Source organism: Ambystoma mexicanum, chromosome 5q, assembly GCF_040938575.1.
Source record: "Ambystoma mexicanum isolate Mex_15411 chromosome 5q, UKY_AmexF1_1, whole genome shotgun sequence".
NCBI classification, from domain to species: domain Eukaryota; kingdom Metazoa; phylum Chordata; class Amphibia; order Caudata; family Ambystomatidae; genus Ambystoma; species Ambystoma mexicanum.
The window spans coordinates 1,353,985,366-1,354,010,510 of NC_090933.1; the positions used below are offsets into that span (position 1 = coordinate 1,353,985,366).

The window sequence follows — 25,145 nt, forward strand, 5'->3', positions numbered from 1 at the left end:
TTGGAGGTAGCCATGCCCTTAACAAGGGCATGGCTACCCCGAAACTTGGGTCCGGCTCCCACAAAAGGGGAATAACTGGGCCATTCCGACCTTGGCGGGCCCAGTAATTCCCCTTTTGCGAGAACCGGGGCCAGTATGTCCCAATTCCCATAGGGCTCAATGGGAATGGGGAGGATGGTAGCAGCGGTACTGTTCATAGCGGTACCATTGCTACTATCCTGATCTGCTTGCGGGTGCCGCTCTGCACGCCTGGTCAGACCAGATCAAGTTAGATGAGGACACAGGGGGAGTTGGAATCAAGGTTGAAGAGCAGGTCTTCACGGATGTTCAGGAGAGCAGTTTCTGTGTCTTTGGAAAACAACAGTCCTCTGTATATTCTGCAACACACTACTCTGCAGGAGGAAGCAATTTTGATGTGCTGTAATCAAGGAACATGAGATACACTGCCTACTACCTTAGGAGTAACACACGCGCAACATCTTCCCCTGTCCACCTGCCCCTCCATATTAGTGCTTGGTGCCTCTTCTCTCATTTCCCTCCTAACCTTACGTTCTAACCTCTCTGAAAACATTTCTTTTTTAAAAACAACAAAAGAAAGGTTCTTTTAGGAACAACCTTTCACAGTTAAAAAATAGAACTAAAAAAAATCTTATAGACTTCATCTACTTTACATTTCTCAGTAAAGTACACAGACTCAAGTTTTTCCAACATTTCCATTAGCATTTTGTTTTATGGAAATAATGTGACGTGTATCCCCCGTTCCAGGGATCGAAACGCGGGTAAACGGCCGGCAAATCCAAGTTATCGGCTCAAGTGAAGTGTGTCTGTGTGTGCCCTGATGCCTGTTTTGGCATGTTATAAATAAATAAATAAAAACGAGGGCTCCAGACCATTATCCTCCATTGCAGCCTCTGCAATAGGGGATAAAGGCCATTACCAACCCCGGTTCCCAAAGAAGGATCCCCGGGCGCTAAACATAGATTTTTCTTCCTACAGCAGGATACCGCGGTAGGAAGGAAAATCCATTTTCAAGATGGCCACCATGGAAAGAGAAGGCGGGGCTCCGTACAGAGCCCCTCTTCCCTTTCCATGGCAGCCTGCAGAAGGCAAAGTCAGAACCCTATGACCATATTACCACAAGCAGAATTTTTTCCCTTTAAAACCTTACTTTCGAATAGCTTTACCACATAGCTGGTCCCAGGTGGACATGGCCACTTTAACACCATTTTCCATTCCTCCCGGTCATGTCCAGTAGCCAGAATGTCTCGGTCATGACCTTATACTATAACCCGGACAATCTGGCCACTGCCCATGGCCACAGGCTATACGTCAGTTACCAAAGGTATATCCCTATTTTTTGTACCTACATTATGACACATGTCAAAAAATAAAAAATGGGCACATTTACAAACCATGCTTTAAGGTTGTTGGCATTGATCCTTGCACAAGTTTGCTTGAAATCTGCCCATGTTTTATTTTTTCATAAGTGTCAAAACGTATGTACATACAATAGTCATATAACTTAGCCCCACTTGACAAAATCCATTCAGTCTGTACACAAACATTGAAGGTTGGGTCTATAATCTTTCTGAAAACGTTTGTCCACATTCATCAAACGGCAACAAAGTTATAAGCCATCTGAAAATGTTGAGACCTCCCTCTAATTTAGCCCCTTCTTGAGAAAATCCCACCAAACTTTACAAAACATTTATATCTAGATTTAAAATTGTTTTGCAAACGTTTGTGCAGATTCGTCAAATGGCACCACATTTATAAGCCTTAAAGATATTTTAGGACCCCCCTCTAAATGTTTTCCCTCTTGACAATACAGCGCCACACTTTCTAAAAGCATTCAGATTTAAGTCTAAAATGAGGTTTCATTGAGTAGCGCCAAAGTTATAAGCCATCCCAGAACTGCTTTTCACCAACCCTCTAGTGGAGAAATAGGCATAGATGTCCCCCAACATCTGAAGTGTTTGTGAACATCACAGGACTGCACCCGAAAATCCAGACTGTTCAAGGGTATTTTTGGCTTCTTAAGGCCATATCCCATCCCATCCTCATCACCCCTCAAATCCCCAGAGATTGTTTGTTAAGTTTGACAAGTGCAATGTTGTGTTTTTTTATATGTTTCTACCGCGATGTTTGCAGACACCTGTGGATGTCCGTGTATCCAACATGGCAGGCGTTTCCAAAAATCGGTCCGGGGGAGAGATGTTATAAGCCACCCAAAAAGTGCTATTCCTATGAGTTGAGAAACTTAACCATAACTACAGGGCTGCTACTGCAGGCCGTGTAATACATGGACAGTGTTGTGTATAAATTTGCCAAAATCTACGTTACAGCATGTGTTGTTGTTGGAAGAGCCAACTCTTCAGTTCTTTCTTAAACTGAAAGGTACTTGGAGAAGTCCCGATTGCCACCAGGATGGAGTTCCAGAGGACTGGAGCATAGCATGAAATGAACGGTTTCCTAGTTTTCCACTTATGTGCCTGTCTATTTTCCAGTCTGGTAATGGTCTTTCTGTGTGAAGCCAACCTGCCCCCTAATGTTTTTAGTTTGGCTGTCAGGTAGGGTGGCGTACTGGCGCTAGTTTCCTTGTAGGTGCAGTGTTCAGGTTTGATACAGCTCCTAGGCGGGATGGGGAGCCAGTGTAATGTTTGCAAGGTGGGGCTGGTATGGTCATATTCCCAAGAGCTGGTGATGAGGCGTGCTGCGGTAAGGTGGGCCGCTTTACGGGAGGCAAGGTGAGCATGCGCCAGATCAATATGTGAGAGCTATAGCAAGAGGGAGGGCTTGACCCTGCGGAGTGCAGATGTCTGATACCAAGCAGTTTGAGTCTTTTTCGTGTTGTGCTTTTGGAAGCACAGATTGCTAGTGTGACAGTATCAGGAGTCTGAGTATATAAAGGGGGGGGGCAGACCCCTCTCTACTTCAGAGAGGTAGTCTACCAGGGCAACTCCAAAGCCAAGCCTACCACATAGGTGGTCTGGGAGAGTTGCGAGGGACCCCGGCTCCTCATTCTGCATGGAGTCGTGCATGTATCTTGGTACCTCTTTCCCGAGCTCATTATCTATCTGCCTATGTCCCTCACATGTCAATTTCAAGTGGTTCCCCCAATACTACAATTACCAGTATGTACCAGGCTCCTCAGACCTCTGACATGGATAAAGGTTCTCAGGAGTCAGCACCTCCATTAAATCTACAAGTCCCCTAATGCACCTGGGCCCACCAGAGAATACTCAGCCTGGAACAGGAAGAACAGACCCAAATGGAAAGGGATAGGCTTCTTCCTTGAGGAGCCGAATGGCAGTCCAAACACTTACTACAGCGTGCCAAGGCAAGTTGCCGTGGTGGGGCTGTGGCCATCAGAGCGCGACACAGCACTGGAGGTGGCCAAAGTACCTTCCCCAAAGCATTTGAGGACATTCATTTACTTGAAACAAAAGAGAAAAGACGGACAAACGACCCAAGTGACTTCATGGCCGTCTGGGAGGATACGAATAGCGGAAATAGGGTGGGGCTAAAGGGCCTTATGAAGTCTTCCTGGGGAAATTCCAGTCCACAAGAGCAGGAGTTGGAAGCAGCTTGGCTATGGATTTTCCCTGGGAAACAGCTGACACTAGCAGTCAATGGGAGCTGGGTGAGGTTTCCAGATAGGAAGGGGAGGGGTGCAAAAGGTTAGCAAAGTCAGTGTACAATGGGAGGTGTTTGGGTGAGGTTGGAGGAAGCACAAGAGACCAGAGAGGAGTGTGCAGCAGGTGGAGGAGGACATTGAAAATACTTTTGAAGATGGTAGATGTAAGGTCTTGGGCTTCAGAGAGAGTGGTACCAATTTTACAGTTTGTATGTGAGTGAGAGAGGCAATTGAAGGTAGTGTTGTAGGGAGAGCAGGAAGGTGTTTTTAGAGTTGGAGAGAGAGAAAGTGGAGAAGGGGAGAGAGAGAGAGAGAGAAAGAGAGAGAGAGAGAGAGAGAGAGAGAGAGAGAGAGAGAGAGAGAGAGAGCGAGAGAGAGGGAAGTGAGGGGTTGGAGGGGGAGGAGAAAAGAGGCAGGGGCAGTGTGACGAGGGGAGAGATTTGGAGGGACCCAGAGAGTAGAGATCCGAGAAGGCAGAGAGTAATATAAGCTCATGAGGAGTGTGGGGAGGAGGGAGATTAGTGCAGCGGAGACAGCAAAGGGGATGGAGAGAGAGAAGACAAAGAGTGTTGATGTAGAGGGGAGACAGGAGAGAGAGAAGACAAGGTTGAGATTTAGTCATCTGAAAGAAAGGAACCAGGGCAAAAACACTTCCCCGCTGGGTCACCTAGAAAGTCCCTGGAGGAGTTAAATACATAAGGCTATTTATGTATTTATTTAGTTATTTGATCATAAGGTGCCAAAAACCTCCAAGCACCAGGGCGCCGTACATAAACACAAGGATACAAACAAAGAGACGGGACAGAGAGTTCAGCTGGGGCACAAATCTGATCCAGGAAGGCTTTACTAAAGAGAAAGGGTTTTAGCTGTCTGCGAAATCTTCTGCTGTTATTTTTTTGTCTCAGATCCAAAGGGAGAGAATTCCAGAACTTAACCGAGATGACTGGGAAGGACCTTCCTAGGATATTTGCATGCTTGAAACTAGGATTACCGACCAGTGCTAGTGGCGAAGATCGGAGCATTATTGTAGGCGTATATGAAGACACCATGCTTTTTAGATAGACTGGTGTAGTGCCATGAATGCATTTGTAGAGGAGCAATTCTGCCTTAAATTGTACACATTCAGGGAACGGAAGTCCATGCAAGTCTTGACGACTGTTAGTGATATGCTCTCTTCACAATTTTCCCTTAACGATGCGCACGGCATCCTTTTGTGTAACTTGCCATGTTTGCAAGCACTTCTTGTTTGTGCGTTTCAGCATGGCATTGCCGTAATCGAGTCTAGATAGTATTATCGCCCCCGCTATATGTGCACAGTTGGAATCTGAAAGGAAGGGACAAATGTTTTTCAACAAAATGAGATAATAGGAGAATTTTTAGCAGTTTGATTGACGTGGGCTTCAGAGCTGAGTGAAGGCTTGAGATGGAAAACTAATGTTTTAACCTTCTCAGATACTAAGATACTACAGTCATGGATTAGAAAAAAATGGTATCCAGGTTCCTGAGAAGAACCAAAGATCAACAGCTCGGTCTTGTTCCCATTCTGGCACATCCAGTTGCGATTCTTCCAGGCTTCAATCCAAGTGTAGATATGCTCCAAGTTTGTCATATGGTGCTCAGAATCTCCTGAGTGCTCAGGAACACCCTACGTATCAGCAGCATAATTGGTGAAAAAAGCACCCGTCTCATCCAGGAGATCACATAAGGGCCTGCGGTAAATGCTGAAGAGAAGTGGTGATATACAGGCCCTCTGGAATCCTGCAAACAATAGGTGTAGGTGGAGAGGCAGCGCCGCGCCAACACATTCTGGACACCCGGTGCGACAGGAAAGGCTGCACCCAGTGGATTGTTTCCTGGCTACATAGACCTACATCTCTCAACTCCGCAGACAAATCTAATACCACAAGCAAGCCTGTGTTTCCCTTGTCCATGTTTCTGTGCTTTAAAACGGCCTAAAACCGGATTGTCTAGGATGTAAGATGTGGCTATGGGAACTGGGTCTCCCTATAGAAGGGCTAGGCTAGGCTAGACACTAGGGGGCACCTGTCTGTAGACATATTCTGCACTGTCACCAGACCTGTTTGAATCAGATGTCTAGGCTAGGGAATCGGGAGCCCCCTCAAAGGATTAGGGAAAGCATAGAGACATCTGCTGTAGGCTGCAGACGCCAAGTGCCTGCTTTTGTAAGACTATTTTTTATAATAAAAACATATTCTGTTCTCTTGTGACTCATTCAGGACATTGTCACTCTATCCACAAAGAAGCCTAGAGATTTGGGTGGTTGAGGGTTGAACCAGTCCAAGCACATTTTCTCCATCGCCATTGAGTGTGTTCATGATTGAAGGGGTCACCCAGGAGTTTAAATTCGGTCTTGGGTGTGTAAGGAAGGCATTGCTTCAAACAGTGAAGGCAGACACAAGTGATCACAGTTCAAGGGTTTTTATTGAACTTCAAAGGGTTGGTAAAACGCCTATCTAACCCTAATTCTAAGGATGGGAGCAAACTACGACTATCAAATAATAAATAACACAGTCCTAGTGGAGTCTTCGTGAAAACAAAAATGAACTATACTAAAAAAAAAAACTATTGCCAATCCTTACTCTAATAATACAAGTGTGAGGTAAAATGTGGTAGGTAAAAGAAATAGTTTCCGAGAAACAATATGTCAGGAGAGTTGAGTGGTAAGCTCCCCTTCCCCACGTTTCAACATGGGATAAGGCGGCACACTTGGATGCAGTTCAGAAATCAAACATGGGCCTTCTCGATAAAGTCTCTCTTCCTTTAAAAAGTCTCTCACATTTGCAGAATGCCATGGGCTACAAAAACAATACTTAAAGTTCCTTTTCTTCAGGAGTTTGCTTTCAATCAGTTTTGTGTGTATCATTTACCTCGGTTCTCCCTCAGTTGGGCTCCGACCCGTTTTTTACACAACTTCCCAATGGGTCTCCCTCGATCAGGCTCGGACCCATTTTAAACCCAAAGTCACAATACGTCTCCATCAGCTGGGCTTGGACCCTCTTTTAACTCACAATAACAATAGGTCTCCCTCAGCCGGGCTCAGAAATGTGTATGTTTCCCTTTAATTGACATTTCACTTAAATTGAACACTTTCAACTGTGAGAAGGATTTTTCATAGACCATCCCGGACCACTTCAATTTCTTCTTATTGGGCTTTTTTCTGTAATGCCGCTATTCAAATATCAAAGTTCCACTTTGTTACTTCTTTGTGAGATACATATAGGCAGAGACCTTCGATTGAGCACACGTGTGGTGCGGAGCACTCTGCAACCTTGTATCTTCCGTTTCTCTTATTAAATATTCAAAACCCTTATCATCTTTCTGTCCTTTACTCGCGTCTTTCATCAAACGCTTCAACGCTCGCTATCTTAGGAAACATGTCGCAAACTTGCAACCTTCGCTTAAACACAGACTGGCCTTGCACAGTTTCTTCCAACTCACCTACTGTGTTGAATTATCTGCGTGCGGCTTTGATCTGGGAGCCAAGGATGATACCAAGGTTGCTGCTGTTCCTTCCTGACTTGGCCAGTCATGTAGGAGTGTCCTGGGTATCTCGGACACACAGTGTAGGATTCATCTCCTGGCTTTACATGTGCTGCCTTCAAGTCCTGAAGAGTATAAAGATCATTGTTGAAAAGCTCAAGGGCCTCTCCCTCCTTGTACTCTCTTCTCCACCTGCCATCTTTCTCCATCGGTTCAGCTGTGGCCGGGAAGAAACTGCTATTTTGTGTGCTCTGCCTTGCTCAAAGTGTGCTCTTGTGCTCAGCCTTTTATCTGTGTGGGGAAGTTCAATGGAGATCAGGTGCGAGTCGTTAACGATGGCGATAGCCTGACTCTGCCTGACCATGGTAATGGGACAGGTCCGAGGAAATATTTGAGAGTGAGTCTGTCTTTCCCCAGAGTGTACTGTCGGTGTAAAAGTGTTTGTGTAGGGAAGGGGGTGGAGGAGTTCCCAGGTATCCTACCTGGTAGGATGGGGTGGAGGTGTTATAGGGGGGATGCCACAACTTGCCATCAGTTGTCCCACTCCCACTGCCCAACGACCCCTCACCTAGCTGATCCTCCCTCACTGGTCCACCCCCAGGAACTGGATCTAGAAGCGATGGCCGTGTCCTGCCACCTGGAGGAGAGATCCCCGGCGACTAGCGGGTGAGACATCCTCCGGTTTCTCACAGTTGGCTTCAAGCAGGCACTTGTCATTGATGTTACAATGGTTGGCAAGGCATGAGCAAAGGCAAACAATATCTTGTGCGCCCATGACCTTTTGATACAACTGTGTATCATCTGAGCACTGGTGTATCGCGATGTTGGGATCTTCTAGGGGTGAGTCCAGCTGTTACATATAGAGGTTAAAGAAGAGAGGATGGAGACTAGAACTCTGAGGCATGCCACATGTGATGAGTGGCTTGGGAAGACGTCATTACATCACCAGGCTTTTTTTCTTGGAGTTTTTTGCTGAAAATGTTTGTCCGAAAAACTCATTGAAAAATATGGAGGGGGCGGGGGAGGGTAAAGTGATGTATGGGGTAGGGGTGTCTGGGGAATATGAACTAGGCAAGAGGGATAGGGGAGGGATACCCCGCAAATATCTTTTAAAAAATCTACGAGTTTCTTCGGAAAAAACTCAGGCCTTTACTCACAGTCTGGCCAAGGTAGTGAAAATGCTGTGGTATGTAAGGCTTACACGAGGTACACGTGTAGGTGTTTTGAGAAGGTTTTGATCAAAGCTTGGAACAAGGTGGCAATATGGGAAGAAAGTAGGACAAGGCAGTTGGAGAACAAGAGGAAATGAAGCAGTTGGAGACAAGAGAGGGGGTTAAAAGATCAAGAGGTGGAAGCAGGAAAACATGAGGTGGAGGGAGGAGGAGGAGATCAGACGATAGCTCGAGGAGAGTATCAAGAGGCAGCAGGAGGAGTATGTCAGGAGGTATCTGGAGGTGTATATCAGGAGGTGGCAGGGGGAGTATATCTAGCGGTATCTGGAGGAGGATATCAGGAGGTGGCAGGGGAAGTATATCAGGAGGTAGCTGGAGGAGAATATCAGGAGGTGGCAGGAGGAGTATATCAGGAGGTAGCTGGAGGAGAATATCAGGAGGCGACAGGAGGAGTATATCAGGAGGTAGCTGGAGGAGAATATCAGGAAGTGACAGGGGGAGTATATCAGGAGGTAGCTGGAGGAGAACATCAGGAAGTGGCAGGGGGAGTATATCAGGAGGTAGCTGGAGGAGAACATCAGGAAGTGGCAGGGGGAGTATATCAGGAGGTAGCTGGAGGAGAATATCAGGAGGTGGCAGGAGGAGTATATCTAGAGGTAGCTGGAGGAGGATACCAGGACGTGGCAGGGGGAGTATATCAGGAGGTAGCTGGAGGAGAATTTTAGGAGGTGGCAGGAGGAGTATATCAGGAAGTAGCTGGAGGAGAATATCAGGAGGTGGCAGGAGGAGTATATCAGGAGGTAGCTGGAGGAGAATATCAGGAGGCGACAGGAGGAGTATATCAGGAGGTAGCTGGAGGAGAATATCAGGAAGTGGCAGGGGGAGTATATCTGGAGGTAGCTGGAGGAGTATATCAGGAGGTAGCTGGAGGAGAATATCAGGAGGTGGGAGGAGGAGTATATCAGGAGGTAGCTGGAGGAGAATATCAGGAGGTGGCAGGAGGAGTATATTAGCAGGTGGCTGGAGGAGAATATCAGGAAGTGGCAGGAGGAGTCAGGAGGTGGCTGGAAGAGAATATCAGGAGGTGTATATCAGGAGGTGGCAAAAGGAGTATATCAGGAGGTAGCTGGAGGAGTATATCAGGAGGTAGCTGGAGGAGAATATCAGGAGGTGGGAGGAGGAGTATATCAGGAGGTAGCTGGAGGAGAATATCAGGAGGTGGCAGGAGGAGTATATTAGCAGGTGGCTGGGGGAGAATATCAGGAAGTGGCAGGAGGAGTCAGGAGGTGGCTGGAAGAGAATATCAGGAGGTGTATATCAGGAGGTGGCAAAAGGAGTATATCAGGAGGTAGCTGGAGGAGAATATCAGGAGGTGGCAGGAGGAGAATATCAGGAGGTGGCAGGAGGAGTATATCAGGAGGTAGCTGGAGGAGAATATCAGGAGGTGGCAAGAGGAGTATATCAGGAGGTGGCAGGAGGTGTATATCAGGAGGTAGCTGGAGGAGAATATGAGGAGGTGGCAGGAGGAGTATATCAGGAGGTAGCTGGAGGAGTATATCAGGAGGTGGCTGGAGGAGTATATTAGGAGTTGGCAGGAGGTGTACATTAGAATTTAGCATTATGAGTACATCAGGAGATAGCTGGAGGAGTATATCAGGATGTGGCACGACGAGTAGATCAGGATTTTGCAGTAGGAGTAGAATGGGAGGTGGCTGGAGGAGTATATCAGAATGTGGCAGGAGTAGATCAGGATTTAGCATTAGGAGTACATCAGGAGATAGCTAGGTGAGAATATCAGGAGGTGGCAGGATAGCTGGAGGAGAATATCAGGAGGTGGCAGGAAGAGTAGATTAGGATTTTGCAGTAGGAGTAGATCAGGAGGTGGCTGGAGGAGAATAACAGGAGGTGACTGGGGGAGAATGTCAGAAGGTGCAGGAGGGGTAGATCAGGAGGTGGCAGGAGGAGAATATCAGGAGGTGGCTGGAGGAGAATATCAGAAGGTGGCAGGAGGAGTAGATCAGGAGGTGGCAGGAGGAGAATATCAGGAGGTGGCTGGAGGAGAATATCAGAAGGTGGCAGGAGGAGTAGATCAGGATTTAGCATTCAGAGTATATCAGGAGGTTGCTGGAGGAGAATATCAGGAGGTGGCAGGAGGAGTAGATCAGGAGGTAGCTGAAGGGGAATATCAGGAGATGGCAGGAGGGAATACCAGGAGGTGGCAGGAGGAGAATATAAGGATGTGGCAGGAGGAGAAGGTCAGGATTTGGCATTAAGAGTAGATCAGGAGGTGGCTTGAGGAGAATATAAGGATGTGACAGGAGTATATCAGGATTTATCATTAGGAGTATATCAGGAGGTAGCTGGAGGAGAATATCATGGGGTGGCAGGAGGTGTATATTAGGAGTTGGCAGGAGGTGTACATTAGGATTTGGCATTATGAGTACATCAGGAGATAGCTGGAGGAGTATATCAGGATGTGGCACGAGGAGTAGATCAGGATTTTTCAGTAGGAGTAGATCAGGAGGTGGCTGGAGGAGAATATCAGGAGGTGGCAGGAGGGGTAGATCAGGCTTTAACATTAGGAGTAGATCAGGAGATAGCAGGAGGAGTATATCAGGATGTGGCATGAGGAGTAGATCAGGATTTTGCAGTAGGAGTAGATCAAGATGTGGCAGGAGTAGATCAGGATTTAGCATTAGGAGTACATCAGGAGATAGCTAGGTGAGAATATCAGGAGGTGGCAGGATAGCTGGAGGAGAATATCAAGAGGTGGCAGGAAGAGTAGATTAGGATTTTGCAGTAGGGGTAGATCGGGAGGTGGCTGGAGGAGAATATCAAGAGGTGGCAGGAGGAGTAGATCAGGATTTAGCATTAGGAGTACATCAGGAGATAGCTGGAGGAGAATATCAGGAGTTGGCAGGAGTAGATCAGGATTTAGTATTAGCAGTAGATCGGGAGGTGGGTGGAGGAGAACATCAGGAGGTGGCAGGAGGAGTAGATCAGGATTTAACATTAGGAGTAGATCAGGAGGTGGCTGGAGGAGAATATCAGGAGGTGGCAGGAGGAGTAGATCAGGATTTTGCATTACCTTCTGGCCCAACACACACCGCTGGCCACACCCTAGATGATTTTATCTCAACAGACATCCCTCTCTCCATCTCCCACACTACCTCACGCTCTTGGACTGATCATTCTCTTCTTTCTTCCCACAGCAAACTTTCTTCTCCTCTAGGAGCGGCACAGCCTTCACTACCTCCTGCCTTCAAGGACATCCGACCCATGAAAAGAGTGACAGTGGCTGCCTTTGCCTCAACCTATTCTCCTTCTAATCCTGTGGCTTAATCCCACCCTGACACAGACCTTTCAAACTTTCACTTCTCTATCTCCAGCACTCTTGACATTCTTGCCCCCGTCATGAGGGTCCGTTTGAAGCCTTCCAAAAAGTGCAACTCTTGGTACGACTCTGAGCTGACTGCCCTTAGAAGAAAGTGCAGAGCAACGGAATGGAAATGGGGATCTTCAGGTGCACCATCTGACAAACAGGCCTGCCGCTTTCTTCAAAGGCAATATAGACTCTGCATCTGCTCCAAGAAAAGAGTCTATATTCAAGTCCACATCTCAGCGGCATATAACAACAGATTGGCAAGGAACTTGTCAATCTCATTGCAGCCTCATCCTCTACTGCACCCACCTTAGCCCTTTGCTTGGCCCTGGCTGCCCATTTCACTGCCGAAACACATGACATCTTGTCCTCTCTCCCCCACACCTCTGCCTGCATCCATATCTCGTGTGCCCCCTCAGTTATCCCCACTTTTCTCCTCCCTCTCCCCTGTCACACCTGAGGAGGTCTCAGGACAGGTCCGGTCCATGAAAACCTCCTCCAAACAGGTTGACCCTTGCACTCCTAAAACCATCAAGGACAACATTGATTCTCTTGCTCCAGCCTTGCCCGACCTCTGCAACCTCTATTCTGCCACTGGAGTTTTCCCCACTTCTCTCAAGCACTCTTTTGTGCACCCTCTGCTGACCCTTCTATCCCGTTAAACTATCACCCGATCTCTATCACCCCCTCCTGGGCAAATTACTGGAGAAACTAGTTATCTCTCAGCTTACCCTCCACACTGAATCTGTTGATTGTTTCCATGACCATCATCTGGCTTTAGAGCATTCAGAGGCACGGAAACTGCTCTTCTAAACACCCGTGAAAACCAGCTCTGAAATATTGACTCTAATTCTCCTTCTGTCCTCATTCTTCTCGATCTCTCTTCTCCCTTCGACATGGTAAACCACAACCCCCTGATCTATCATCTCCATGATACCCTGGGCATCACACATCTGGCCCTGGTGTGGCTTCCCTTCTTTCTCTCTGACCGTCCCTCCCAGGTGGAACTTGGGTCCTGTCTCTCCCCTATCACTCTCTCTCCTTGTGGCGTCCACCAGGGATATAACTGTGGTATTTCAATGTCTACATGGCCCCTCTAGCCCACAGGATCTCTACCTTCACCTCTAACTTTAAGTGTTATGCGGATCACACGCAGCTCTCCTTCAGATGACCCTCTGCCTCTTCTTCCTCTTTGCTCATTCCTGATTGCCTGTCCCCAATTCAGCCTTGGTGTGCTGCTAACTATCTCTGCCTCAATGCCAGTAAGATAGAGATTGTCCTCATTGGGACTCCTGCCCCTGCTTTCCCAATTTCCCACTGTCCAGCCTCCCTTGGCCCTGCGCCCTCACCTGCTAGTGAGGAAACAATCTGGGGGTATTTTTCAACTCCACTCTCTCCTTCTCTTCTCTAATCTCGGACATCTCTAAAATGCACCACTACCAGCTGCACCTCCTTAGAGGTATTCTACCTTTTCTAACCTTCCCCCAAAGGCTCACCATCTCCAGAGGCCTGGTTCTCTCTAGGCTGGACTACTGCAACAGCCTCTTTCTCAATCTTCCTACTTCTACTCTCTGTCCGCTATAGCTCATCCAGAACAAAACTGCGAGACTTATCCTTGGCCTCAAGCCCAGGGACTGCATCTCTCCAGCACTGAAATCCCTCCACTGGCTACCTGTGGCTGCTAGGATCAAGTTCAAGACCCTCTGCATAGTCGACAAAGCTTTCTGAGGCCGGGGCCCGCACTATCTGCAACACGCTCTTCCTAAATACTCTCCTTCTAGAGCCCTTCCCTCGGCCTCCTCCAACTCCTTGAGAGTGAGCCATTTTTGCAAGCAGAGATTTGGGGTAGATCTTTATCCTCTGCAGGTGCCTCCCTCTGGAAAAGGCTCCCTGCCTCTCTCCATCTTGAGCCAGAGCTGCTTAAGTTCAGGAAACTCTCCCTCTTCCCTGCTAACCTCCTCTCTCTTTCTCTCCAGCTTCACTCCTGCATCTCTCCCCTAGCTCAGCTCAGCTTTGCTGACTGGTCACCTGGCTCACCTCCAGAGCCTCACAGGTCCCAGGCTTCCCCGCCAGTCTTTGCACTTGCCTCTGGGCATCTGCACTATGCTCAGCACTACTGCTCTTTCAGCATACTCTCTATGAGAGGGTTTACCTCTCCGAACTTAACCCTGGGCCCTACTGGACTGGTCGCACTTGTTCCCCCTCCCCTCTCCATTGCACCTCTGTCTGTACAATTGCATGACCTGAATTTACTAGGCCTAGTGAGTTCTGTTTAGTCCCCCCTTTGTCTCCCCTCTCTATCTGGTTTGCCTGGTACACTTCATGCACTTGCACTAGGAGAAATGCCGTCAGGCCTACTACACTAGTTACTTTTTTGTTAGATCATTCGGAAATGGCAAAGCCTAAGAATGACTACTGTATTCCCTTGTTCCCTTTATGCCTTGAAGCACTTTGAAGCACTTCACTTGTGTATAAGCAATAAACAATTACAATTGCAATTTAGCAGGGCACAGGTAAATTAATTATTTTATATTTATGGGCTTATCCCATATGCGGTTGGCACCCCCAGACTGGTCTCATTGCAGGACGTGCCGACTTTAGAGGCACAGTGCTTAGCACACTCAGTAACCTGTAAAATTTAAGGCAATTCCAAGAACACACAGTCTATATTAGAATGCAGAAATGATCTGCAGAAGAATGTGAAAAGATGGGGTATCGAGAAGGCACCCAATGTCCAGAAAAACCACGGATGGTAATAGATGAAGTCACATTCTGGAATAAGAAATGGGTAAAGGGGCAAGCAGTATTCAACGCTGAGGGACTAACGGGGTTTACAAAAGATGAAATGAAGAGAACAGATGAACTATGCAGAGATTTATGGGAATTATATGTGAACATATTGACAAGCTTGCATCAACATGAGCAACCTCTAAAAGTACAGAAACTCACTCGGTCTTCATTCTGTTTCAGAGGCAAAGACAATGTGTCTGTTGGCGTCAACTCAAATTGCAACCGGACTTACCAGATGCCAGCATAGAATAAAGGTCCTCCATAGTAATGGACACACTCTGGCAATGTGGGTCAAAGGCCTACTACTATTTGCCTCCATCTTGGAGTGGTCTCTGCTCTCTTGTTACCCTACATGCACCAGTGATGGTTATCCCTGCAAAACACGTGGAAATGCCAAGAAAAGAATCCCAGTCCCCTGAATAGCCCCCAACAAATGTAGGACATTTGGACTCACCTAGGGTGCAAAGAAAGAAGAGATCGGGATATTTTTCAAAGTAAGCTGATGAAGCATTAGAAAAGATGCCGCCCCAGTACTACTTGTTCACAAAAACAGAGGTATGTTTTACTTCATAGCTTGGACCAGTAATACTGGTTGCCACAAATTCCTTATGTCTACAGTTGCTCCGTTGGAATGTGATGGAACTGTCAAATGCAATGGGACACAGAAAAAAAACGCAGTATGCGAGGAGCTCCGTGCACTCAGGCCCATAGCACTCCAAAACCGCCTGATGCTCAACCTTATCACAGCAATGGAGGGTGGGGTCTGCATGAAAATTGGCAGCTATTTCTCTACCTACGTCCCTCCCAACGAAGGAAAGAAATAGCAAACTAACGGTAGCTATCAAGCTAATGGCCCAATTGACAAAGAACTTGGAGAAGGAAGAAGGATTGCTAAATAAGACGGCTGGCTAACGCTGTTTATGTCATGGATGCCCCACTGGCTGAACAACACTTTTTGAATTCTGTATCCTATCCTCATTCTCGTGATATTAATTTGGTGCATATATCAATTAATTATCACCTGTTGTGTGTCCCGTAACAATAAGAACACATTATTTGCAGTAATGACAGGTAATGCCACTCCTTGGTGGAAAGATGAAAGTTGTCAAACAAATGAGCAACCACAGGTTGGAAAACACAGGAGCAGGTACCCCATGAGCATACGCAATTACCCTGATAATGGGCTTTGTTCCCAACCCAATCACCCTACCAATTATCTAGAGTGCTATACTTGTACCACTCTAGAGTGGCCCAAGAGCTATTTGCAATGTACCCCTTGTGATTATATAATGTACGGTGGTGATCTAAGAGACGTAGGGAAAATATAAATACCCAGTAGTGTCTATGAGTGACCAGAAGAAGAAAAAAGATAAGAGGGAGAAGGTAGAGAAACATTAATCTCTCAAGGGATGAAAGGGGGGAATGTAGGGAAGTATGAGAGAATGGGCACAGTTATTCAACGTCCCAAACCTGCATGAAAACTTAAGCTGCGAAAGTCACTGTGAGAAACGTGTGATGCAGTGAAGTAAGCAGCCCCATTTAGCAAAAAGCTTCATGTTTAGGCCAACAGATGAATAGTTGCTATGCTTCAACCAGGGCATAACACACCCTGTGTAGACCAACATAGTCATGTACCTTTACCCAAACCCATCTGCATTAAACGTCAATTAGAAAAGCATAGCAGAAGTGTTTATTTTGATGAAAACAGGATCGCCAATATTTTGCAGTAGTTGAATACACTACACAAAGGCCTCGAGATTTAGTCAGCTGTTCTGGAAGCATGAATATTTCCCCAGCACCCCATAGCAAAGAGCAGCAGTTAGACTCTCACTGAAAGGCACACATCCTCACAACATTCACACACTCACAGGCCGAATGCCACACAATAATTGGCTAAAGCAAGGGGAGGCCGACGGTTTAGTTTGTGGTAGTGAGATCATGAAAGCGCAACAGAAAATGATATCAAAGTTCTCATAGCTATGTCCCAGAGAAATATAACTACTTGAGTTCCTAGGCACAGCAACCAAATGTAAATTAATGAAGGTCACTTGATGGCAGTCAAGCCGTAAAACATGAAAAAGCATTTACAGAGATAAACTGATTGTAGCGCAAAACAGCTCCCTGCAGGGTAAATAGCTCCCACAGAGCTCTCTTTAGTCAAACAAACAGTTATGTAAGATACTGGTATCCACGATTCAACTCTAAGAGGGAATTAGTGAACAATACAGAAGTTTACACATGGCTCACATCGCATTAATGCAACAGTGATAAGGACAATTCGTAGAACCGCATCTTGAAAAACATCCTTGCTCGAATAATAGAATCATCTACGAACCAATGATCAGTATAGTAGCTCACACCTAAGTCACGGCACGTGAATGTAATAGTAAACAAAGAAAATTGCATGACACTATACACTGCACAAACACATGCACCTCTGTGCCATTATGAAAGAGCAACGTTTGTCAGCAGCCAGGCCCCAGCACATAAGGTCAGAATTCAAACAAGATGAACTCATGAGAAACAGGAAGGACATGTAAGTAGCCTTTCCACCAAGAGAGTTGCAAAATGACCTGATAATACATAATTCTTCATGATGAGAGCAATATTCTGGTGCAAACTGCTTAGAACATCTAGGACGGTACTTAAATGTTATCATTTGTGTCACACTGTCACATCTCACATTATGATTGGTCGATAATTCTGTGCTTGCTCACTTACATCTCCTCCTCCTGGAACCGCCAATGGAAAACAAACTCACTTGTTACATTTTTATAACACTCATTTTCTGTTCGCAAAGGGTGGGAAAGGATTTGACTTTACTGAGCATGAGCTAACCGGCATGTACGCCATTAATACCACATGGACAGAATAGGCCAATGAAATTGTGTAATGTATGGAAGCACATATACCATAATTTACATATATGTTGAAGAAATTAGTAACACATTGTTGCTTTTTGCCTTCTGTAACTACTCTAAAACCATGCACTCACTCTGCTAGAGTTTGAATGTCTGTTAGATACCATGCATTCACTCTGCTAGAGTTTGAATGTCTGTTAGATACCATGAGCTCGCTCTGCTAAAGTTTGAATGTCTGTTCGATACCATGCGCTCGCGCTGCTAGAGTTTGAATGTCTGTTAGATACCAGGCACTCACTCTGCTAGAGTTTGAATGTCTATTAGCTACCATGCGCTCGCTCTGCTAGAGTTTGAATGTCTGTTAGATACCATGCGCTCACTATGCTAGAGTTTGAATGTCTGTTAGATACCATGTGCTCACTCTGCTACAGTTTGAATGTCTGTTAGCACCATGCGCTCACTCTGCTAGAGTTTTAATGTCTCTTAGATACCATGCGCTCGCTCTGCTAGAGTTTGAATGTTTGTTAGCTACCATGCACTCACTCTGCTAGAGTTTTAATGTCTGTTAGATACCTCACTCTGCTAGAGTTTGAATGCCTGTTAGATACCATGCGCTTGCTCTGCTAGAGTTTGAATGTCTGTTAGATACCATGCGCTCACTCTGCTAGAGTTTGAATGTCTGTTAGCACCATGCGCTCACTCTGCTAGAGTTTGAATGTCTGTTAGATACCATGCGCTCGCTCTGCTAGAGTTTGAATGTTTGTTAGCTACCATGCACTCACTCTGCTAGAGTTTTAATGTCTGTTAGATACCTCACTCTGCTAGAGTTTGAATGCCTGTTAGATACCATGCGGTTGCTCTGCTAGAGTTTGAATGTCTGTTAGATACCATGCGCTTGCTCTGCTAGAGTTTGAATGTCTGTTAGCTACCATGCACTCACTCTGCTAGAGTTTGACTGTCTGTTAGATACCATGTGCTCGCTCTCCTGGAGTTTGAATGTCTGTTAGCACCATGCGCTCACTCTGCTAGAGTTTGAATGTCTGTTAGATACCATGCGCTCGCTCTGCTAGAGTTTGAATGTTTGTTAACTACCATGCACTCACTCTGCTAGAGTTTTAATGGCTGTTAGATTCCTCACTCTGCTAGAGTTTGAATGCCTGTTAGATACCATGTGCTTGCTCTAATAGAGTTTGAATGTCTGTTAGATACCATGTGCTTGCTCTGCTAGAGTTTGAATGTCTGCTAGCTACCATGCACTCACTCTGCTAGAGTTTGACTGTCTGTTAGATACCATGCACTCACTCTGCTAGAGTTTGACTGTCTGTTAGATACCATGCGCTAACTCTGATAGAGTTTTAATATCTGTTAGATACCATGCACTCACTTTGCTAGAGTTTGAATGTCTGTTAGATACCATGCACTCACTCTGCTAGAGTTTGAATGTCTGTTAGATACCATGCGCTCGCTCTGCTAGAGTTTGAATGTCTGTTAGCTACCATGCACTCACTCTGCTAGAGTTTTAATGTCTGTTAGATACCTCACTCTGCTAGAGTTTGAATGCCTGTTAGATACCATGCGCTTGCTCTGCTAGAGTATGAATGTCTGTTAGATACCATGTGCTTGCTCTGCTAGAGTTTGAATGTCTGTTAGCTACCATGCACTCACTCTGCTAGAGTTTGACTGCCTGTTAGATACTATGCGCTCGCTCTGCTAGAGTTTGAATGTCTGTTAGCACCATGCGCTCACTCTGCTAGAGTTTGAATGTCTGTTAGATACCATGCGCTCGCTCTGGTAGAGTTTGAATGTCTGTTAGCTACCATGTACTCACTCTGCTAGAGTTTTAATGTCTGTTAGATACGACACTCTGCTAGAGTTTGAATGCCTGTTAGATACCATGCGCTTGCTCCGCTACAGTTTGAATGTCTGTTAGATACCATGTGCTTGCTCTGCTAGAGTTTGAATGTCTGTTAGCTACCATGCACTCACTCTGCTAGAGTTTGACTGTCTGTTAGATACCATGCACTCACTCTGCTAGAGTTTGACTGTCTGTTAGATACCATGCGCTAACTCTGATAGAGTTTTAATGTCTGTTAGCTACCATGCACTCACTCTGCTAGAGTTTGACTGTCTGTTAGATACCATGCACTTGCACTGCTAGAGTTTGACTGTCTGTTATATACCATGCGCTCGCTCTGCTAGAGTTTGAATGTCTGTTAGATACCATGCACTCACTCTGCTAGAGTTTGAATGTCTGTTAGATACCATGCACTCACTCTGCTAAAGTTTGACTGTCTGTTTAGATACCATGCGCTTGCTCTGCTAGAGTTTGAATGCCTGTTAGATACAATGCGCTTGCTCTGCTAGAGTTTGAATGCCTGTTAGATACCATGCACTCACTCTGCTATAGTTGGAATGTCTGTTAGCTACCATGCACTCACTCTGCTAGAGTTTGACTGTCTGTTAGATATTTCCCTGCCCTGTTTCTTTTTCTCATATCTCGTGAATTGCATTCTTTGGCCCTTTGGATTCCATTTATCAATACAAAGGGGACTTGCCACACAAAGTGCTCACAATTTCCTAAAAATGTGACTTTCCGGTGTGCAATTTTAGATTATAAATCAGATATTCCTTTGAGATTAATGTTTTAATAATTAGTAGTACTTTCGCCATTATTTCTGAAGCATAGTACTGCACTAGCCAAAGGCACGATCTGCAATGGGCCTCATCTATCTTCGACCCATGTCAGAAGTTTTGCAATCTTTGGCCATAAAGGTTTGCACAGTAGTTCTGCTAGGTGCTGTATGCAGTGGGTGCCTAAATCTTAGATGTCATCTGCACTTTGCCAGAAATTTTGAATACTTTTCAGACTGCTTTGTATTTTGCTGGAAAAAGTTCTTGAACTCTTTTTTTATCATTAAGGGAATTTAGTGAAGCATCTGTGTATATCTTTAAAGGTAAAAAAGCAGTGTATTTGTAAGAATAGCAATCTCGAGGTGTGTGTGTGTTTGCATTAGGTGTTCGCTAGTGTAGACTAAGATAATACATCCTATTTGGTTTATTTACTGGATAAACTAGTATGCTATATGGCTTGGTTGGTTTTATCAAGAATCCTCGTCCGAATTATAAATACATACGCTACAGCATTTATTTATGCTTCAAACTGCTTGTCATTTATTAGGAAGCTGTATTAGAAGACATGGACAGGGGTCCACATTGATGCTACTTTGTCAATGAACAAGCAAGTCAGCACCATTGTCTCCGCCTCCGCCCTAAATACCAAACTCATTAACGCCATAAAACCCTTCCTAACTAAGGACAACTGTCTCTCAATAGCAAGAGCCATCATAGGGGCCAAGCTTGACTATTGCAATGCACTCCTAAACAGCACCGCCACAAAAAACATAAGCAAACTTCAAATCACCCAAAATAACTCACTAAGAGCAGCCTTAAGCATTCCAAAAAGAGACCACATTTCACAAATAAAGACTGTCCACTGGCTCCCAGTCAAAGACTGCATCACTTTCAAAATTCTCACCACTACACACAAATGCATGAACCTTTCAGCCCCTTCATACCTTTCAGACACACTATCCAGAGCTACATCACCAAGGCCTACTAGCACATGCTACACCACCAACTCACCGTCCCGCGCATCAACAGGGCCAAAGTAGAAGGGATAGGCGTCCCATACTTAGCCCCCAAGCTATGGAATGCGCTCCCCACTGCCTTCAGAGCAGAAACTTCTCTCCCCGCCTTTAGAAAACGGCCCTCTTCAACTAATCCACTCTCTTCACTCTTACCCTTTCTCACTTTCTAACCTATCCAAGTGTTGTATAAACTGTTCTTTACAGTATTGTACAATAAGGTTGCCAGTATGTTTTGTGTGTAACTAAGCTGATTTTATCATTCTCTGTAACTAGCACCACGATGCCTTCGGGCTGTTGCACGCTTTACAAATTCGAATAAATAAATAAATGGAACTGAGTATACTAGTATAGTGTGCTCTGCAATTACCATGTCATACACAATATATTTCAAAAATTCTGCTGTTTCTAAGACTTCAAAAGATTTTCTACAGTCCAACCACGTGTATATCCGCTTCTTAAGAGAAATCTACTTCTATTCAAAGGGGCTTTAGAGGCCAGGCCCTATATTGGGCACCATTCTGAAGAAGCAGAAACACCCTACACCCAGCAGCATGCCACCATTCCCAGAGCATAGCAAGATTTCAAAGCCAAACTACACTCACAGGGACCTAGATCAGAGTTGGATATATAAATAGATGATGAGATACAGAAATATATTTCATCAGCAAGCATCCTGACCCTTAAGCAGATTTCTTTGCTTCCATATTCTATCATTTATTCTATTTGTATCAGAACTTCTAGTATGCATAGAGCATGAGCAGTATGAAGCATACATTTGTCAAAACTATTTCCCCTATCGCTGAAAGCAACATGTGTACATAACCAATATTTGAATGAACTAATAGTCAATCATAATCAGTTATATAACACTTTAAATAATGTGCGAGAAAAATTCTACTCACAATTTAGTTCTACTTCTCTTCTGTTGCATTGCATGTTTGATACAGGGCCACACACTCCAAAGACCTCATTCTCTTTCCTTGGCTTCTGAGCAAGGGCCATCTCAGGCAAAGATTCCAAACAGATATGGACAATCCAGGAAACATCATATAAAAGAGAACATCATTCTTTCTAGAACTCAGCACATCCTTGTGTTTTTTTTCCCGTCTTTGTGACATCCTGTGGGAGTCTTTGGAACAAGCAGTCTTATCCGATAATGAAAAGTCTTGAAAACCATGAAAACCATACAAAATAAATATTCCCTGGTGCCAAAATGTTAGCCTGAGCCATCAAACATTTAATTCAAGGCTCTTCAGGAAAAAAATAAAAATAACACTTGAAAATGTAACAGTTCAGCCCATTAATCCAGGGCAGGCAGACACCTTCAAGCAGGAAGTCGTTGCCCTTCCTCTTCTCCTCTTCTACTGCTCCAGCTCTGTCTCAGGCTTCATGTGGTTCCTGGGGTCTTTCCAGCTCTACCCATTCAATATTTCCTCAACTCTACTTGGCCAAAGTATTGTTGATGCCTACATAGCTATCTCATGATGAAATGAAGGAAGGCAGGAAAAAAGCAATGATCTCATGTTGCGTGTGGTTATGAAAAAACTCATGCAAGCATTCTGTTCAAGGACACATTTTTGTGAAGCCGTACTAAAAAGTCATCAGAATAGTTAAGAAAAGTCATGAAGACATTAACAAGGGGAAACATTGATGGGGTCTCTGACAATGCTGCATGTGACTCTTTTGCCCACAGTTAATATCTGCAGGCCTTACACATTTTTTAAAATCCCACTAGACCTACAGGACAAGTTCCTTAGTTTGCATACTCATACTGAAAGCGAAATGCACTCAACCATGGTGACGAATGATAACATATTTACCAATTTTTTATGTAAATGCTGGATGTCACCAAAAGATTGCTTTATAGTTGGTGCAATGATGTCAACTAGAGGCCAATCATGCACAGTGAAACTTAGATATGCCATTTACTGCAAAGTTTGTTTGCAGTAAATGTCAAATAAATGTTTCAAACATTCCCATACTCTCCAGCAAGGACGAGAACCATGCAAATGGTACTCTACCTTCATAAAATCTCCTCGCTAATGCGAGTGCACAAGTAGATTTTGCAAGACCTGTTCTGGGATCTCTGTCAAAGCTCCGGTGTGAAGGTTTTACCAAGGAGAATTTTCCAGGAGCCTTGACAGATGTCTATTGTTGGTGCATGCATGTTTGTATAATCATATATATCGTAATAGTCTGTCTATTGATATAAAATAAGGCATAAATACTTGTTGTTTGAAAGAAGCCTCCACGTATCCCCCAAAACTGCAAGAAACATCTTTTCTTAATATGAATTTGTTGATGAATAAAAATGTAACATGATAAAAAGCATTGCTTGAATACACTGTTTGCTGCAATATGTAATATGTTTCTGTGCTGGGGCAATAACTCAGGGGCAACGTCTTTGTCTTGGAAGCTGAACAACACAGGTTCGAATCCTGGTACCACGCTTAGTGAGTTGTCTCTGGTATTAAGCGCATTAGAAAAGATTAATTTATTGAAGACACCTCTCCTGTGCATTGCTTGTTTTTGCTGTGTTCTTGAAATAGTTAAATGAATCCATAGCCCTGCTTAATTGCAGGAAATGATAAATGTATCATGTTCTTTGCTGTTTCACTGTAAGTGTATTTTGCCACTGATGGAGCATTCAAACCCAGAACATCATGGGACCATGTCAGAAGTGCCAAATTAATCAGGCCATGGCCCATAGATGTAATGGCGGAAAGATATGGGAGTAAAGAGGGGCAAAAGGACTCTTAAACTGGCTTTTGACACTTCGTTGGTGAGCAGGCACTCACCCAATTCACAAGGGCAGGGCCCCACCAGTCTCCTCTGTGTACCTCTTCCTACCCATGATGCTGTTCGTTACTGGTGTTGGGGCTTTAGGGAAGAGCTAAAGTTGCTGGGCTACCATCTTTTAAAGGGGCTTCAGCTGCAAGGCACCCTCTTCCACCCACTCAGGCAGGACAGACAGTGATGACAGACCCTAGAGGTAATGGGGGCAAGGTTGTGTGGTAACGATGTGAGAAGGGGCTCTTGGGCTGACCTTTGTTGGCGATGGGGGAATTCCTGGTGGGCTGGCTCTTCGTCTGGTATGGTAGGCGTTCGTCCCAGTAGGAGCATTGCAGTATTTCATTCTTGGCAGCATGCTGTTTGTTGCAGGTTCTCGGGCAATATGTAAGTGCTAAACTCAGCGGGCTGCCATCTTTGAAGGGTGTTCAAACTGCAAGGTAATCTGGTGCCCTGGTGCTCCCTTCTCCCTACTCTGACAGTAAAGATGTGGTGTCGGCCCTTAGATGTAACAGAGGCAAGGACGGGGCAGCAAAGAGAAAAAAGTCATCACTTCTTTGTATCCTCTCTCTTTGTCCAAATGTTTGAATATTATTTCCTTGTTGTACTGTAAAATTTCTAAAGCTATCTGTCGAATGTTTGTGAGAGCCCAATTAGGAGCGATTTGTTCACTCTTCCGTGCAAAGCATAGACATCCCGTACTACAAGATTTCACAAAGATCTGTAAGGCATCCTCCTTGGACTTTTCTCCTATAGGGTTATCTTAGGCCACTATCAACACTAATATTTGGATCAACCTTCCAATCTCCACCACTCCCTCAAGCCATCTGTGCCAGTGGTGCCTCCTAGTGGTCAACGAGAGACCACGTGGTGTGCAGAGTGTCTGTGACTCTCGGAGATTAATTCTTCATTGTTCTCTTCTGTATCAGAGATATTGGCAAAATGTTTCTTCAATTGCAACTCTTGTGAACATTTAAAAGATCCATTCCTAAAATAACCTTATTGAAATGTTAAAATGGGGAGACCGTTCTTCAGTTTGTCTATAGTTCGATAGTTTGACGGCTACATTATGGTTCTTTTTTTGTTCCCAGTATTGTTTTACGGGTTAACTTAGCCTTATGTTTAGGAAGGTCTAAAGGGAATGGGGGGTGACTGGGCTGCTCTTCGATTGGTCCTCCTGGTGTGGGGGTGCAGCCAATTAGTAAAGATTTCCACTTCAGGCTTTGTAAGGAACATGTCTTGGCTTGTGATGCTTAGGTTTCTTCTTACTTTTGACTTTTGATGGACATCCCAAAGACAAAAGGAACATTCGAGGCCACGCATAGGAGGGGTGGCAAGGTGACTGCTGTGAGGACACCTTCAGAA

General features: G+C 45.1%; 1 protein-coding gene across 2 annotated transcripts in view; it reads right to left on the bottom strand.

Annotated features, from left to right (window-relative positions):
- The window catches only part of LOC138498137 (tachylectin-2-like), a 459,435-nt gene extending 434,402 nt beyond the window's left edge, over positions 1 to 25,033 (bottom strand). For both annotated transcript variants that reach the window (XM_069622011.1, XM_069622012.1), the window contains exon 1: positions 21,893 to 25,033. In XM_069622011.1, coding sequence (XP_069478112.1) covers positions 21,893 to 21,992 — 100 coding nt within the window. In that variant the 5' untranslated portion in view covers positions 21,993 to 25,033. The remainder of the gene's footprint in view (positions 1 to 21,892) is intronic.
- Between the last annotated feature and the right edge of the window lie 112 nt (positions 25,034 to 25,145).